Below are 16,412 nucleotides of genomic sequence, written 5' to 3'. Positions count from 1 at the left end.
CGCTGATCCGAAACCTGCAGTGTCTCCTGCTTCTTCTTTCCCAGATATGAGCTGATATCCCCACAAAGCTCTCATTAGACTGACACACTGACACGAACAACTAAACAGCACTGAAAGAGCTGGAAGCCACGTGAAACGAGCAACATGATCTGCAATTAGCTTTTGATTTTTCCACAGATAAAAAAGCAAGAAAAAAGAAAATAGAGCCGTAATATATTGTTTCTGATTAGGATATTTCCTTCCGAGGATGACTGAATTGCTGCATTTGATGTCTCCATTAAATGACAGGTTTGAATAATCTAAAAAAGAAAATAGCAATCTGCCTCCATCTTTCCATAAAAAGATGAAACTCAAGAGCCTTTTGCTGAAATACATGTGTTAATTTATTCCTTTAATCTTACATATTTTTCATTGGCAACCCCAGTCTGGCTTTTTCAGATTTAGACCGAAATCAGCAGTAATCCCTCACGAATTGGTGGATTAACATATGTATTTTTCTCAGTTTCAGCTTGACAGACCAGACGAAAAACTTTCACATCCTCGGCAACTGACTGTAAACACAAAGTGAATCTATACAACACAGGATCAAGAGCAAGAGAGAGAGAAAAGTCAGGGAAGGAGGCAGGAAAAGAAGAACAGAAAGGAGAGAAAAGGCAAAGGGGGAGAAGAAGCAGAAAAGATGTAATGCAGCAAAATAAAAATCTGTTCGTAAAACAAAGAATGAAAGCAGTTTATGAATCAATATAAACAAAGACAGAGCTACTGTAAAGCTACAGAGATACGCTTTTCCTCTTCTTTCTGATCTATGCAACAAAGACTGTGCTGCAGCTAAGATATCGGTTCTATTAACTCCTGATCTTGAATGCAAAGACAAAGCCTGTGCTGCCAAGGATGCAGCTCTGATCTTCTTTTGTTTTCAGACCCAAGCTAATGCTGATGCAGTTAAAGTGGGAGCTGAAATCCTGATCATTCTTTAAAGTCCAGTTTAGTGAAAGAGCAAAAGCAGCACAGCACAGAAAAAAACAGAAGTGTTGAAAGTGGGAGAAGTTATCGGCATCAAAACTTGCTAGCCATCTACACAGAAGCTAACATGTCACTGCTGTATCAGTGGCCACAAGATGGATAACACAGTGTTAGAGTCTCAGACATTTATCCATTAACGCCTCCCAACAATGTTATCCAAAAACAGCTGTTAGGTTGTTACCAGAGGCGAGATGTAAAGAAGTAAATCGCTTCTCCCACTCTTGCTGTACTCACAGGCTGCTGGCAGACACCGTCCGCGATGTGATACCGTCACAGGGGCTCTCAGATCAGTGTCTAAGCCAGGGAGAGCGAGGTTTGAAGCTTAGAGTCCTGAGACGTGAATGAGAGGAAAAGGATAGAGAGAAAGAGAGGGAGCCCGTTCCACGTTGGATGCAGCACAGGAGAGAGCAGGAGAGGAAAGATGCGAATGTGTGTCTACGTAGGTATGTAGCAACGTGTGGTGGAGTGGGGAAAAAATATGTGTGCGTAAAATCGGTCCAGTGCTGCTCAGCTGCCAGAGAAACAACAGATGCTAACTCTTTCTCTCTCTCTCTGTCTCTACTACACTCCACTCTTGCTCCATCTCCCGTTCGCTGGTGCGTTCATTTTGCTCCTCCCCCTCTTTGACAGCAGCTAGCACACCCACCCACACACACACACACACTGTTTCCTCAGGTCACTCATGCAGGAAGCTGAGTCAATGCCAGGCTCTCCTGCCCTACTTTGGCCCAGGGAATCAGTCTACAAGCCACACACACACACATGGTAAAGCTTGACCAAGCATTCTGAATATTGATTTTTGGGAAGCTTAACTAAGAGGTCAATTCATAGCTCTTAAATGGATTTTCTTTTCATTTTGTATAGCAGTCACATAAAAAATGAGACACTAGCATTTGTCTTAATAAGTATACGCAATTAAACTCTTTCTGCGCTGCATGATTTGTCTGCGCCTCCATCTGTCTCACTTTCCCCACTTCCAGAGTTGGGACGGTTCTTTCTTGCATGTGTTTGGCTTCTAAGAAATGTTAAAGATTATAACAATATTCCCATGTAAAAGTGAACAGGTTGTGCTACAATTTTCTGTAGACAAACGGAAATCATGTGGGTTTCATATCATCGGCATTTAACTGCCAACACAGATCACCGCAGTGTAGCATTAACAGATTAAGAACAAGACAGACACAGGTATATAATATACAGGGATAATGTGGAGCTGGATAAAAGGTAAGGAGAAGGTGAGGAAACTAGGAGGCAGAGGCAATAGGGGGAAAGATGATGATGGCAGAGACTAATGGCTTGTGTTCCCTCCTCTCCTCTCCTCTCCTCTCCTCTGCTCTCTCTAGAGGAGCATTGTTACACCATTGAGCAGCTGGCAGAGGCCTTTCCCTGCATTGTGCAGCTTCAGTGCTATCCAACACAAAACCGCTAGAGATAGGCATTTCACATCATTAGGATTGTGTGCATTGCACCAATACATTCTCCTTTCAGATCACCCTTTCCTTTAACAGAGAAAAGAGACCGCCCTAATTGTGAATAACTGCCACGAGTGAACCCCTAAGAAAAAGGACAATATCTCTCAAAGCGTTGATCCTCATTCATTAAATGAATATACATACTTTTCCCTTCAGTTTTTATGTCCCACGGGAAGAAGCATGGATCATATATGCTGTTTTTTTCCACTGTTTATGTCATCATTGCTGTAGCGTTTGGATTTTTCTTGTACATTTAAATGTTTCCCGAGGGTTTCTTGTTTCCACTTGCAGCACTATGGAGAAATAATTTAATCAGCAGACCATTGCATACTTGCATCATGCAGACAATACACCTCCTTGTTGCCAGTTCGGCACTGCTCCACATACTGAAAGAAGAGAAGCTTATAGCAACAAAAACAATGAAGAGGACTGCTAGCTCGCAAACATTGATTTAAATAATGTACCATTAAATTATGCCCCCAAAAAGAAGGAAACACATACTAAACACATAACGAGAAAACTGCACTGAACTGCTTCAATTTGACTCTTTTTCACTCATTTTTAAAATTCTTCAGAAACTGAATTTGTCCAAGGATGTAAATAATTTGCAGGTTCTTGCTGTGCTTGCATGGGTTTCTTCGGGTGCCCACAGTAACTTGGTGAGTCTAAATTGGCTGTGGGTTTGGACGTGAATGTTAGTAGTTGTCTGTCTCTCTTCGTTACCCTGTTATGCACCAACAACCTGTCCAGGATCTACTCCTCCGATAACCCCAGTGTCAGCTGGGAAAGGCTGCAACCTCCCACAACTCCAGTAGTGGACACAGACCTCTTCTTGGTTCATTAGCTGAATTTCCAAAAAACACACACAAAATAAAACCCCAATCCAAATTCTTCACGTTATAAGCCTGCTTTATACATCTACAATAAGCCCTGGCTCCAAAAATAGCAGTGCTGCAAGAGGCTCATCTATAATTAAAACAATAGCTCAGCAATCTACATTGGTATTGATTAAGTGATCAGATTGCAGGAGAGGCATAGAAGAATAACGTAACTAAAGCAATTTAAGACAAAAATGTCTTGATGTACTGATTTAAGTTTAAATGTCAAAAGCTGGAAGTGAAAAAATGTGTCTCAAAGTGACGAAGAGACACACTCCAAATCCTAAATCAGTCGCCTTCCTGTTACAAGTGACACCTCAAATCCCCCAAATCACACATCGTGGGTTGAGAGTCAGACCATTACCACAGACATCAGTAACACTGGGGAAGACAGGAGGAGGTGACAGGTGGAGAGGAAGGAAAGCGAAAAAAGGAAGAGGAAAGAAAGGAAGCAAAAGAGGAAAGAGGGGGCTAATATACAGAGTTAGAAAAAAAAAGTAACGTCCTTCACTTTGGGTGTTCAGCAGAAGAAAATCCAGCAGCACTGTATTTGAAAGCCCCCGTGATGGAGCTACTGTTAATCTTCTATGTAACAAGTTGTGCACGACACACACAAACGCACGCAAAGTGCAATAAGCACACTAACAGAAGTGAGGATAATCCTCTGTACATCACCTCAGTATTACTGCTGACAGACACTAGCTGTGTGGGTCACGTGTGAGTGTTTATGTGTGTGACTGTGTGTCTCTGACAGTCGTGTGTAATCCCAGTGACTAACGCTGCTGTCAACCTGCAGGCATTTGTATTCCCACATCAGGAAACTTAATGGCACAGAGAAGACCGAGCTTGAAGGTCAGCACAGCGACTCAACATTGTTTTAACCAAACATCGTGGTTTTTTCCAATCAACAGTTGTACTGGATACTTAAAAACAGAAATGAAGCCGTGAAACTTCAGCTCAAATTCCCAGTTTATTTTTTCGCTATGTATTAAAGCTTTGTTGTTTTGAGCATGAGCCAATGGTCTTTTCAGCTTATCACATATTACTGTTCGCTAATAACAGCCAACTTTGGAAAAGAAATGGTATGTAACTGAAAATTCATTGTGAAACCTTTGCACATTTTAATGCCTCGGTAATGGTTAATGATCAGTTGTTTCCAAGTGATTACACCTCATCTTTTCACATTTGGCGACTGATTGCAACTAGTTGTTGCTCAGAAGTTGAATGTGCCACAAGTTTGGATCTCAAAGTGGCTGCACAAGGTGCTTGGTGACAGGCAATCTGACTCCAAACAATCATGGTTTGAATCTTTTAGCACTAAGCAACTGACTCAAAAATGTTGTTGAGTTTAAAGATTACATTCAAGGAGTCACAGTGGAATTAGGTCTTGAAAATACAAAGGAAAATGTCTAACAGTGGTTACACTGTGTTTTCTATACACCGAGAGCTGAATATAGGTAACAGAAAGCCTTTTGTGGCTGGAGAGGAACATGAAAAAACAATACTGAACTTCAGGACAACTACAAATGACCATTATGTGAATGCAGTCCCGATCAAAAGTTTAAGACCACTTGAAAATGGCAAAAAGTTATATTTTGCACGGTTGGATCTTAATAAGGTTCCATGTCAAGCTTCAACATGCAGCAAGAAGAAACGGGAGTGAGAAAAAAACCTTATTTTGAGCATGCAATTTATTGAAAACAACGCTTGAACTGAAATAGGCTCTTTTACAGCTGATCGAAAGTTTAAGACCACACCTCCAAAAAAACAGTTAACCCCTAAAAAACGGAAATTAAAGTTCCAAACAGGAACTCAGTAATGATTAGCTCCACCGTTACTGTTCATCGCTTCAAAAACTTGTTGCAGCATGCTTGATGCAAGTGTTTCCATGAGGTGAGTGGGAACATCTCTCTAAAAGCTTAAGACGGCCACATGAAGGACATCTACTGCCTGGAACTGTTGTCCATTTTTGTAAACTTCCCTTGCCATCCATCCCCAAAGGTTCTCAGTTGGATTTAGATCCAGGGAACACGCACAATGGTCCAAAAGAGTGATGTTATTTTCCTGGAAGAAGTCCCCTGTCCTGCAGGCATTGCGTACATTAGCATTGTCCTGTTGAAAAACCCAGCTGTTACCACACAGACCAGGGCCCTCAGTCAAGAGGGACGCTCTCCGCAACATCTGGACATAGCCAATGGCCGTTTGATGCCCCTGCACATCCTGAAGCTCCATTGTTCCACTGAAGGAAAAAGCACCCCTGACCATTATGGCGCCCCCTCCACTGTGGCATGTAGAAAACATCTCCGGCGGGATCTGATTGTCATGCCAGTAAACATCAGGACCATCAAGGCTACATTTTCTCTCATCAGAGAACTTTCTTCCACCATTTAATGCCCCATGTTTGGTGCTCTCTTGCAAAGTCCAAACGGTCGGTTCTGTGGCGTTCAAGTAGACGAGGCCTTTGAAGACATTTTTAGTTTTTGAAGCCCTTCAGTCTCAGATGCCGTCTGATGGTTATGGGGCTGCAGTCAGGACCAGTAATGGCCTTAATTTGGGTCGAGGATCGTCCAGTGTCTTAACAGACACCCAATTGGCTCAGTGCTGGTGACGTTTTTTGTCTCTTACACTTGACGTTTTTCTTCCATAACCCTCAGGATCACTTAAGAAATTCCAAATGACTGTCTTACTGCGTCCCACCTCAGCAGCGATGGCGAGAACATCATAACAGTGTGACTACCTGACAGAAAATGACAATGAATCTACATTTTTGCACACATTTGGCCTTTTAAAGGCACGTGGTCTTAAATTCCGATCAGCTGTAAAACAGCCTGTTTCAGTTTAAGTATTGTTTTAAATAAATTACATGCTCAAAAAATGTTTTGTCCTACTCCCATTTATTCTTGTTGCATGTTGAAGCTCTACTTGGAACCTTGTTAAGATCCAATCATTCAAAATACGATTTTTTGCCATTTTTGATTGGGACTGTCCTACAAATGCAAAATTGTAAAGGAAATAATAGATTTATACATAGTTGTTAAACATTGTTGTTAAACTTTGTTGTAAAACATTGTTAAGTTTGATGAAATTTCTATATTCAAAAATATAAAACAAATGTAAAAATGTTTACAACTGATAAATTATAGGCTTTGTGTACTCATCGACAAGAACATTGGATACAAAGTCATTAGGATGACTTCACTTTAGTAAAGGGGTGATAAATGGTTGCATGGAGATTGCAGAAGTGAAAATAATTCCTCTGTAGCCTGATAGCTGCTACTTATATCACCTGTCCACAGTCAAGTTGCCATATGGGTAATGTAGGCTTTCAGATCATTACAAAGTGATCTTATATTTAAATTAAAAATAATAGGAACAAACAATCTCATAGATAGGAGAGTGTACAATTCATCCCACTGTGTAACTGTGGGTACGCAGTGAGTGTGTGCAATATAATCTTGTTTCTCTTTTTCTCAAAAGATGATAGAAGATTTTTACAATGACTTACAACATTTTGAGAACAGAATCAATTTTCTCCACTCATACCTTGTTACCGGTGCCATTAATTACAAACACTGAGTGCATAATAACACACACAACTGTAAATCTTATGCTCCTATTATCTCCTGCAAATGCCACACAAAGCACGTCAAGTTTACTCTGAAATGAGATCTTACAAAATCATTATTGCAGTCATCATCGTTATGAAGTTACTGCAGACATCGGCTGGTTCTACAGTCTCACCTGGCAGTGAGTGTACATATGAAATGACTTCAAACACCCTAAAACAACATGACAGATGCCAACAATATTAATGCAGCAGGAAGACTTCAGACAAACACGCTCCATCTGCTGTACTTCAAATAAACACAGATCCATATCTGGTGCATCAGCTTGAACCAAATCTCTCTCTCTCTCTCTCTCTCTCTCTCTCACACACACACACACACACACACACACACACACACACACACACACACACACACAGAACAGTTCAGTTTGGGGTATCGCTGTGCTGCGTTTGGCTACAGTGCCCAACATATTTAATATAAATAACAGAAGGAGACCTGCACACAGACACTCTCTTCCTCTCCTGGTGGAGGTCGTTATGAGTTCTTCTCCCATTGGCAGGAAGAGTGTTTGTGAAACAGACGAAGCACTGCTGGCCATCACCACAGGAATGGGACTAACACGGACCTCAGATGGACACACACACACACTGCTGACCAAAGCCCAGCATGGACAGAAGGTTTGATATAAAATTTCAGTCGAGAGTCACTAATGAGGTGTATAGGGGAGTCACGACACAGAGACACAATGGTGTTCTTCTACTGATTGTTTTAGATTAAGATACAGAGCAGCATGTAAGCCTGGTTAACCGATGATAATGTTATCTAATGAGTAGGGGTGCAACGATACACAAAATTCACGGTTCGGTTCGGTTCGATACTTTGGTGTCACTTTGGTGTCACGGTTCGATATTTTTTCGATACAAAAAAATGTTCATGCCTTTTTAATTTGTCATTTATTAAAATTATAAATATATATTTTAACTCAAAAGTACAGTTTTTAAATTTAACCCTAACCCTTGTGCGTGTTTTTTATTTTGACAGCGAATGCGCACCTGCGGACCACTTATGTGCAGCCCTGGTTATTTAGCTCATCATATTGCAGCCACAGAAATTCTTTTGTCCATGAAACCATAAAGCTGCACTTTCTTTTTGCCTTATAGTCTGATTTGTCATAACTTCTCCGTTTTGTGGTAAGCTTTTCTTTGGCTGTCACTTCTTCACCCTGACCTGTCTTATTTGGCTCAGCAGAACTAAAATATATATCTGTCTGTGAAGGTTCTCAGTCATCCAGGTCATCGTAGTCAAATATAAATCCTGCTGCTTTTACACACGCACTCACATAAGCTCAGCGATTCTCTGCGCGATCAACCTCTCACATGTTTAAGCTGCGGGAGATTTCACTTGTCATGTTTGCATAGTAAGCTAACAATTAATAAGACGATGTCAGAGGAATTGGTGCACAAATTATCATCACTCACAGATCAGTGCTGTCGCTCTCTATACACAGTTCGCGCGATTGCAAAGTGAAAGCAAAAAAACAAGCGCAAATTCAAACGCGATTTCAATATGTCACATATTGACAGTGGCTCACCGATGCCAATGACATAATTACCCAGCTACATTTCTGAAAGAATGCAAAAGCATTGACATATATTTTTCCTACAATAGCCCGACGGGCAGGGCAGAGATAGATTTTGGTAGCCCGACTGAAAAAATCGCTAGCTCCGGGACGTCGGGCTAGCGATATTGCAAGCCCTGTATCTGATTGAGGAATCACTCATCTTTGGAAAAGAGAGTTTATTACAGAGAAATGGCTCTTTCCAAAATAAAAGCTATACTATCCGCTTCTTCTGGGCTATATTCTCAGCAGCATATTAAACAGCTGTCTAAATGACTCGGCTAAAGTTAGTAGCATGCTTGTTGTTTTTGTCTTTGCACTAGGATGATGTCGGCGTAAATGTGCAGTCATATTCGTTGTGTTCCCACTAGTGCTTTCAGGTTAATCTCGTTGAAATGACCTTAACGCCACAACACGGCAAATCTCCGTTAACGAGCTACCGCCGATCGCCCCGTGCATGGGGCTAGACGGCCAACACGTTAACGAGCTAACTGCGCTAACACACTAGTTCCCACCCATGTAATTGAGCATTGCATGGCACATCCAACATACTGTTTTACTTTAGTCCATGACTCGCTTACCTTCAGGGTCATACGTCACATGAAAACCAAAATAATTCCAAACGCCAGATCTGAATGAGGGTGGGGGAGGTTCAATTTGCCATGTTGCAAGGAGAGCTTAACTTCTGTCTCGCTAGCTTGCCCTGCGCTCTTCCTTCTGACGATGCTGTCTGTGTTGAGCGCTCAGTGGATCTGCGCTCGACAGTGCAGCCTAGGCGGAGTAGTCAAACGCAGATTCACTGAGCGCTCAACACAGACAGCATCGTCAGAAGGAAAGTTGATAAAATAAATTACAAATTTTGTATTGTTCGATACATATGCGTACCGAACCGAAAGCACTGTATCGAACGGTTCAATATCGATACGAATATCGTTGCACCCCTACTAATGAGAGACCAAATGCCAAGGCAGAGCTGGTCGAATATAAGCCAACATACTTTTGAACCATACTGATCACTGGTTAGTTGTGTATCAGCAGGATATTAGCAAACATGTCAAAGATGACTGGAAATTAGCCTGATCGGTTTATAGTTACAGTTGCTCCAGTTTTCTCACCGCTATTTTAGCCTCTTCCTCTCTTAGATTTAGATCCCTCAGTACCTTCAGTACCTTCGTGTTCTGGCTACCTCCTTTTTATGGATCTTAGTTACTCTTTTAATCACAATTTACAGTTAGTTAAAGTAAAATGAAATGTCCTTCTAGGAAATCAAAGAAAGACTCACTGCAATGTTTGTAGATTTTTAAACCACAAAACCAAATGTTGAATGTTTGAAAGCTAACACTTGGGTAAAGTTAGTTGTTGTAGAAGTAGTGGGAACACACTAATCATATACTACAGATCAATAGGAGGTAAATGGAAGCAGGCAGACTACTCCTTTAAAACCTTATGAGCTCTTTGGGCACTATCCATGGTGCTGATCCTACTTAATACCCCATACAAGACGTGAACAACCAAGAGGATATGCTCCGATGTTCCCACTAGTTAGTTCCAGTGAGAAATAAACGAAGTGTCAGAAACAAACACAGCATTATCAGCACCACTACACATTCACTTCCACTAGTATATTAATGCCAGAGTATTGAAAACATACTACCTTTGAGTTTATTTTTTTCGATATCTTCAATAAATACTATGTGATATCCACATAATAACTTCACAGATTGACTGCTTGCTAGAAGTTGTGTTAATAAAGTGGTTAAACTTCAAACCAGAACTAAAGTTTGTAGGACCTGATTTGGATTTTACAACAGCTGGCCATCTTCCCAGTCATCAGTGGCAAACAGCATGGTTATCTGATCAGATTATGTGATTTATATGAGTTACTGCAAAGAGCTTATATTGAAAATCTAAGAGGCATTTTGATTTGACAGGAAAATCTGTCACTGACTAATAAGACTACCTCCAAGAACAGGTTGTACATATTTGCTTGTTAAGGAATCAACAAAGCAATCTTCTTCTTTTTCGCCCGCCATGCCACAGCTTTAACTAATCTACAGTGTGTGAGCTATGAGACGGATCTGCATTTTTCAACTTTGGTTACAAACAAGCTTGTGCCGTCTGAGCCTTTCTTTGTCCGGTAACAAGTCTGTGCACCTTAAACGAAACTTCATTTAGGACCTTCAATTAACCTCTTGAAATTAGAATTCATAATCCATTTATCATGCTTGTACGACCTTTGAGAATTCATAATCCATACATCACAGTTTTCAGAATGATGTATGGATTATATCCTTGCACGGCCTTCATAAGCTTCCAAGATATTTGCATACTGCAGCTGCTGCAGAACTACATTACCTTCCGACAGTGCCTTCCCAGTCTTAATGTGTGGTTGCCCTGTTAGACTATGTTTAGACTAATATCAGCTTGGCCAGCAAACTGTTTGATGGAATATCTGGGCTATAAAGTCATTTAAATCCTAATTATTATGCAACATTTCAAGGTGATATTCTGGCTCTAACTCATATTTTCAAATTTTGCCCAAATCTCTATTGTGCTTGCTGACATTTGTCTGTTGTCTTGTTAATGGATTCAGTCCCTTTTCATATCACATAAAAAAAAGACATACACTGTACTCCCAACAGTTTATATGTTGACTAATGACTACATTTGCCCACTCAGAAGTGTGACCTCCCTCTCATGTGCTCCCTGAACTCTAGCACAATGCCTGGTACTGACCTGACGATATCAAATCTTAATACTACTGAATCAACTTATATATTTTGCAATCACTTTTTCCTTTGCAGGCTTCTATAGAGTTGTTGCATATACAGTGTTGTGAATAGATATTTGCCCTCTTCCCTATTTTTTAGTTTTTTGCAAATTTGTCACACTTACATGTTTTAGATCATCAAACATAATGCTAACTTAATACTATACAAAGATAACCAACGTAATTAAAAAAAAAATTTTATTAAGGGGGAAAATGCTATCAAAACCTGCCTGCTCCTCTGAGAAAAAGTAATTGGCCCTTCTTGTTAAATCATGAATTAATTGTGATTAACCACTTTTTTTTTGGAAAGCTGAAAAACATGTTGATGATTTTCGTCTGTTCTCAAACCGCTCTTCTCTTAGAAGCTCTGGGTGGAGTTCCCCCCCTCATTGTTTTTCTTACCATGCTACCTCTTCTAACCTGTCTTCCCAATGTGATGTTTGTGCAATGTATGTATGGTTGGAAGGGGGCCAATTTCACTGCAGGTAACATGTACGTGTATCATTGCAGCGACATATAAAGGCTTAATCATCATCAAAAAAAGTATGAGTGTGAGGCAAAATTCCTCACAAGTGCACATTGATACGAAAGACTCGCTGCCAGTGATCACAAATGCTTGATTGCAGTACTTTCTACCAAGGGTGGCACAAACACAGGTTTAGGGGAGAATTATCTTTTCACACAGGGCCAGGTAGGAAGGATTTCTGTTTGACTCTATCAAATATATTAAATCATTTATCAATAGGCTACAACTTGTTCATGTGGAAAACATACATCCTCACAGCAGACTCTGTAAAGGTCTTCTAATCCGGTGTGTAATACACTGCTCATGCCCTTAATAACACATTTATGAACAAGCTCTCTGACTGATGCCAAAATCAAACGTGCACACTCTCTCCCAGCAGACAGATTACTGATTCTCCTGATATTGTTTCGGCTCTGTGAAATAGTGTCTGCTATCCTCAGGTCTCCCGGTACGGCAGCATCCCATTAGCCTATCAGCATTTATAACCTGGTTTCCAAGGTTACGGCCCTCTAAGTCACTTCCAGTAAAAAAATATTCAGGATGATGCTTGTTGGGAAACTCAGCCAGAGTCTGTATTAATTGTAACTTTATGAGGACAAATGTGTGTTAGACACAGGCATAATGGATATTCTGAGTGCTTCTCCTTTTAGGATGAACCATTAAAACTGTCGTAAGCGTTCAGATTTGAATAAGAAGTAAGGTTAGATTTAAATGTAGGATTTGTTTAGAGTAAAGGGCAGGGTTGGGCATCTTATTATATGTTTTAGTGTTATAATATATATCCACCAATTATTTTTCTTCAGATTGCAGATTCTTGATGAAGGTGCCACAATGTAGTGTCCTGATCAAAGCATTATAAAATATAAAGAATGGCTGTAGATTTCGAAGGTAAAAAATAATTTCATAGAAGTCTATGGGAAAATGATTTTCGGCACCTCTGCTCTGTGACTTTCCTGATGAGTGTACGGGCTCAGTCCCTAATTTCAAAATTGTGGTCATTATTACTGACTTATGTGAAATGCCCAATATCTCAAACTAATATAAAGAGGAGAAATCATTTTGATGCCTAACCAGAACCGACTCTATGAGAACTCACAGCACAGCTACTTACACAGACATTAAATGATACATGTGCTATTAGGATTAAAGGATAAAGAAGGGAATATATCAGCAAGGGCCTTCACAAGTGTAGATGTTCCACAGTTAGTGAATTTCCAGTACAGTCTTTTGAATATTTGCATAATATGGAAATTGCTTATTGATATTATGCAAATATTCAAAAGACTGTACTACTTTTTTTATTGTTTATTAGGAAGAATACAAAGCACGCTGTTACATGCTGAGAAGACGTCACTTTCCATCTACAAAGGCAGTGAAGGTTGGTTTCTCTGTCTTCTTTATACATTCTGCCCACACATACTGAATTCAGATTTTTGGGTTTTCCCACAGAGTGGTAGAATTGTAGCTATAGAGGGCAGCAACATGCTGATTCTGTGATCACCGCAAACATTCAGCCTTTACCAAAACCAAGATGAAGAACTACCTCGTCTCACACAATCAAGATTGGAAAAAATGACGTACCACCTTCTGCTTCAAGCCAGAACATTTGTATTTTTCAAATATTTTATGAAAAATATTCCACACATTACAGTGAACATGTGAATAATAGACATGCAGAATCTATCTCCAGCACTCACCGTCTGGTCTGAACTGGGCTACTATGGTGACGGTCTGTCCTGCATTTTTCAGAGCTGCGGCTGCCTGCTCGTGTGTTGCACTGGACAGGTCCACTCCGTTCACCTACGAATACAGACACACACAATTAGCAGCTAAATATGCACTGACACGAGCAAATTGAAAACACTCACAAGTGCAGGTTTTGTTTTGATAGAACTCGCATACGATAATTCAAAATCACAGTAATTCTGCAGGGACTGTCAGTGTCCCGACAGTCTGAGGATTAAATCTAGCGTGAATGTTGTGTGAAGAAAATTAAACCTATATTTCATTTTAACGGGACACACACCACATCGCGAGAATGCACTCAGTCATCGGAGGGCGCCGGTTGACTGGTAACGCACGAAAAACAAAGAAAAGTTATGTGAAGCTTAACTCCACCTTCAGATTAACAAATCACTGCAAATAAGCATCTGGAACTGATTCCAATGGCTCTACGTTTTAAGGTACAACATCCTTACAAAGCAAATCTGTTGTGAAACATTAATATAAACAGAATTAGGAGTTATTCACCAACGCTGTGTCGTACTTCTCAGGGATCTGTATGTGTGGTGTCTTAGTTCATACCGACAGGATGCGGTCTCCCTTTCGAAGTTCCCCACAGAGATCAGCTGGACCTCCAGCAAGAATGAAGGAAATGAAGATCCCTTCTCCATCTTCCCCTCCAACAATGTTAAATCCGAGACCTGTAGATCCCCTCTGCAGCACCACCCGTCTGGGTTCCCTGACAGAAACACAAATCAAACAAAGACATCACATCACGGCAACTTATATTGGTATTCTCCTTGTTTAGGACACCAGTTCATCAGTTTTGTAATGTATGAATACATTTGATGAGTCAGTGACTACACACATTTTGAAATAATGTTGTACTTCATTATATGACGTTCTCTGAATGTGGAAAAATTTGTGGTGATAAATGCTTAGTCTCTGCAGGAGGAAACAGTGCTTAACCCGAAGATTACTTTCTGTTTTCACCAGCAGATGTCAGCATCGCACTTTGTGGCACAGCGTGAACAATGAGAGCCGGTCTAGCCTCTACGTCTCGTAAAAAGGACGAAAGAAAAGAATCCAAGTCAACACAAGCGAGTGATGAAGCAGCTGGATGAATGGATGAAAAGCAAATAAAGTCGACCACTGGTAAAAGTTTTTACGCACACCGTCAGCATGTGTAAAAACAAGATAACAAGAGCGCTTCAGCTTGGTTCATGTCTCTTCTAAAAACAGAACAGTTCTTTTGTGTGTATTCAGAATCAGACACATTCACAAATGTGGGCTGTTGACTAATTTTGTATTGCAACAGCAAATCCTGGCCTCCTTTCAGATACTACATTTGGAAAAAAAGTATGTATGAAAATTACTGCTGAGATAGAAATGAACCAGCGTGTCCCTCCATCTGATCCTTAACCTGAATTCATCTGTTGTGCAGAAGTTTTGCTCACTCAGTGGACATTTTTTAAAACCCATGATCTGCTATTTGTGTGACTAATCAGAGAGCGAGAGAGGAAAAATAGCTGGAGAAAAGAGAAGGACACACGTCAAAATGACCATTCTGCAGTCTGTCTGAGGCTTATCAGATTTATTATAATCAAAGCGCACTGATTGGCCCAAAAGGTCTATGACGAAATAGGTCATATTCTGGTAACCACGGTGATGCCAGTCGAGTGACGAGGGTTGTGATAAGCAGTAATCCCTCCATTAAAATGGATTAAGACAGTAGAGCAGCACTCAGGGTGTATCTGTGTGTGTGGTGTGTCTGTACGCGTATGTAACCTGAGTTTACTTGACAGACAAAATTTGCAGGGCCATCTGCCTTTCACTGCCAAACACACACACACACACACACACACAGAGCAAACACGGATGCAGAGGCAGAGCAGGGAAGAACTGAGGTCATCCTTCGCTGCTCTCACTAAAGATCTCAGAGCACAAAGGAAAGAAGCTTGAAAATACAAGATTTTGATTGTGGATTTTGTCATTTTATAAAATGCAAAACTAAACCATTAACAAACTATTTCTTCAAATTTTGTCAAATTATTTTCGTTTTTTTTTTCTTGGTTGACATCTGTGAATAAATGTGACTCTGACAAAGACTGTTTATAACCATCATATGATGTTAATATGCAAATGTTGGAAAGTTGTTTAATCTAACATAACTTCAAGTAAACCAACATGTACTTCTTTCGTGAAACAGCAGAAATCGACAGCCAAATATTGCCATGTCCATACCATGCTTAACAGTACTGATAATCTACTGTTGATTAATTTGTGATTAACTTCTGAACAGCTTTTTTCAGACAGCGCATGAACTGAGCTAACCAAAGATTATTTTCAACTTTCAATCATCCAAAGCTGCTTCAGTGGAGCTCCAAATTATCACAACAGGTCTGTTTTAATAGGCAGTTAAAACTTTAGAAACTTTATCTTGAATTATTATCTCATTTGACAGAAATTTCATTTCTTTCTGTGCGCTACAAAGATAAACTGAGATCTCACCGGGTGATATCATCGTCTCCTGCAATGGACCTGGGCAGCGGTGAGTATCTGGGGGTGGTCAGTGGGGCAGGGCTTACAGATTGGCTGCCACTCATGTAGGGGCTGATGTGGTTATCCTGGTGTGGGGAATATGCTGTGGGAACAAATACAGACATTTCTTTGTCTTATTTTAGTGTTACACATAAGACATGAATTCAAATGTGATTTCAGTAAGCTGCATTTAAGTAATCGAACAACCAACATAGATAGATAGATAGATAGAGAGAGAGAGAGAGAGAGTAGTAGATAGATAGATAGATAGATAGATAGATAGATAGATAGAT

The 16,412-nt window shown here is 40.3% G+C and overlaps 1 protein-coding gene across 11 annotated transcripts in view; it reads right to left on the bottom strand.

The window, feature by feature from the left end:
* LOC102302230 (discs large homolog 1-like protein) overlaps positions 1-16,412 on the bottom strand; it is a 123,585-nt gene that overhangs the window by 23,386 nt on the left and 83,787 nt on the right. For 10 of the 11 annotated variants that reach the window (XM_042220675.1, XM_014334082.2, XM_042220677.1 and 7 more), the window contains 3 exons: positions 16,090-16,222; positions 14,161-14,317; positions 13,554-13,656 (listed from right to left, as the gene is read on the bottom strand). In XM_042220675.1, coding sequence (XP_042076609.1) covers positions 13,554-13,656; positions 14,161-14,317; positions 16,090-16,222 — 393 coding nt within the window. Of the gene's footprint in view, positions 1-1,257; positions 6,142-13,553; positions 13,657-14,160; positions 14,318-16,089; positions 16,223-16,412 lie in introns of those variants that run through there. The other variant, XM_042220684.1, reaches the window with a different exon arrangement.

The sequence above is a fragment of the Haplochromis burtoni genome, unplaced genomic scaffold (genome assembly GCF_018398535.1).
Source record: "Haplochromis burtoni strain Fernald_Lab_line unplaced genomic scaffold, NCSU_Asbu1 Contig_53, whole genome shotgun sequence".
Lineage (NCBI taxonomy): Eukaryota > Metazoa > Chordata > Actinopteri > Cichliformes > Cichlidae > Haplochromis > Haplochromis burtoni.
Note: the sequence above shows the minus strand (reverse complement) of the source record. Positions and strands in the feature narration are given on the sequence as shown.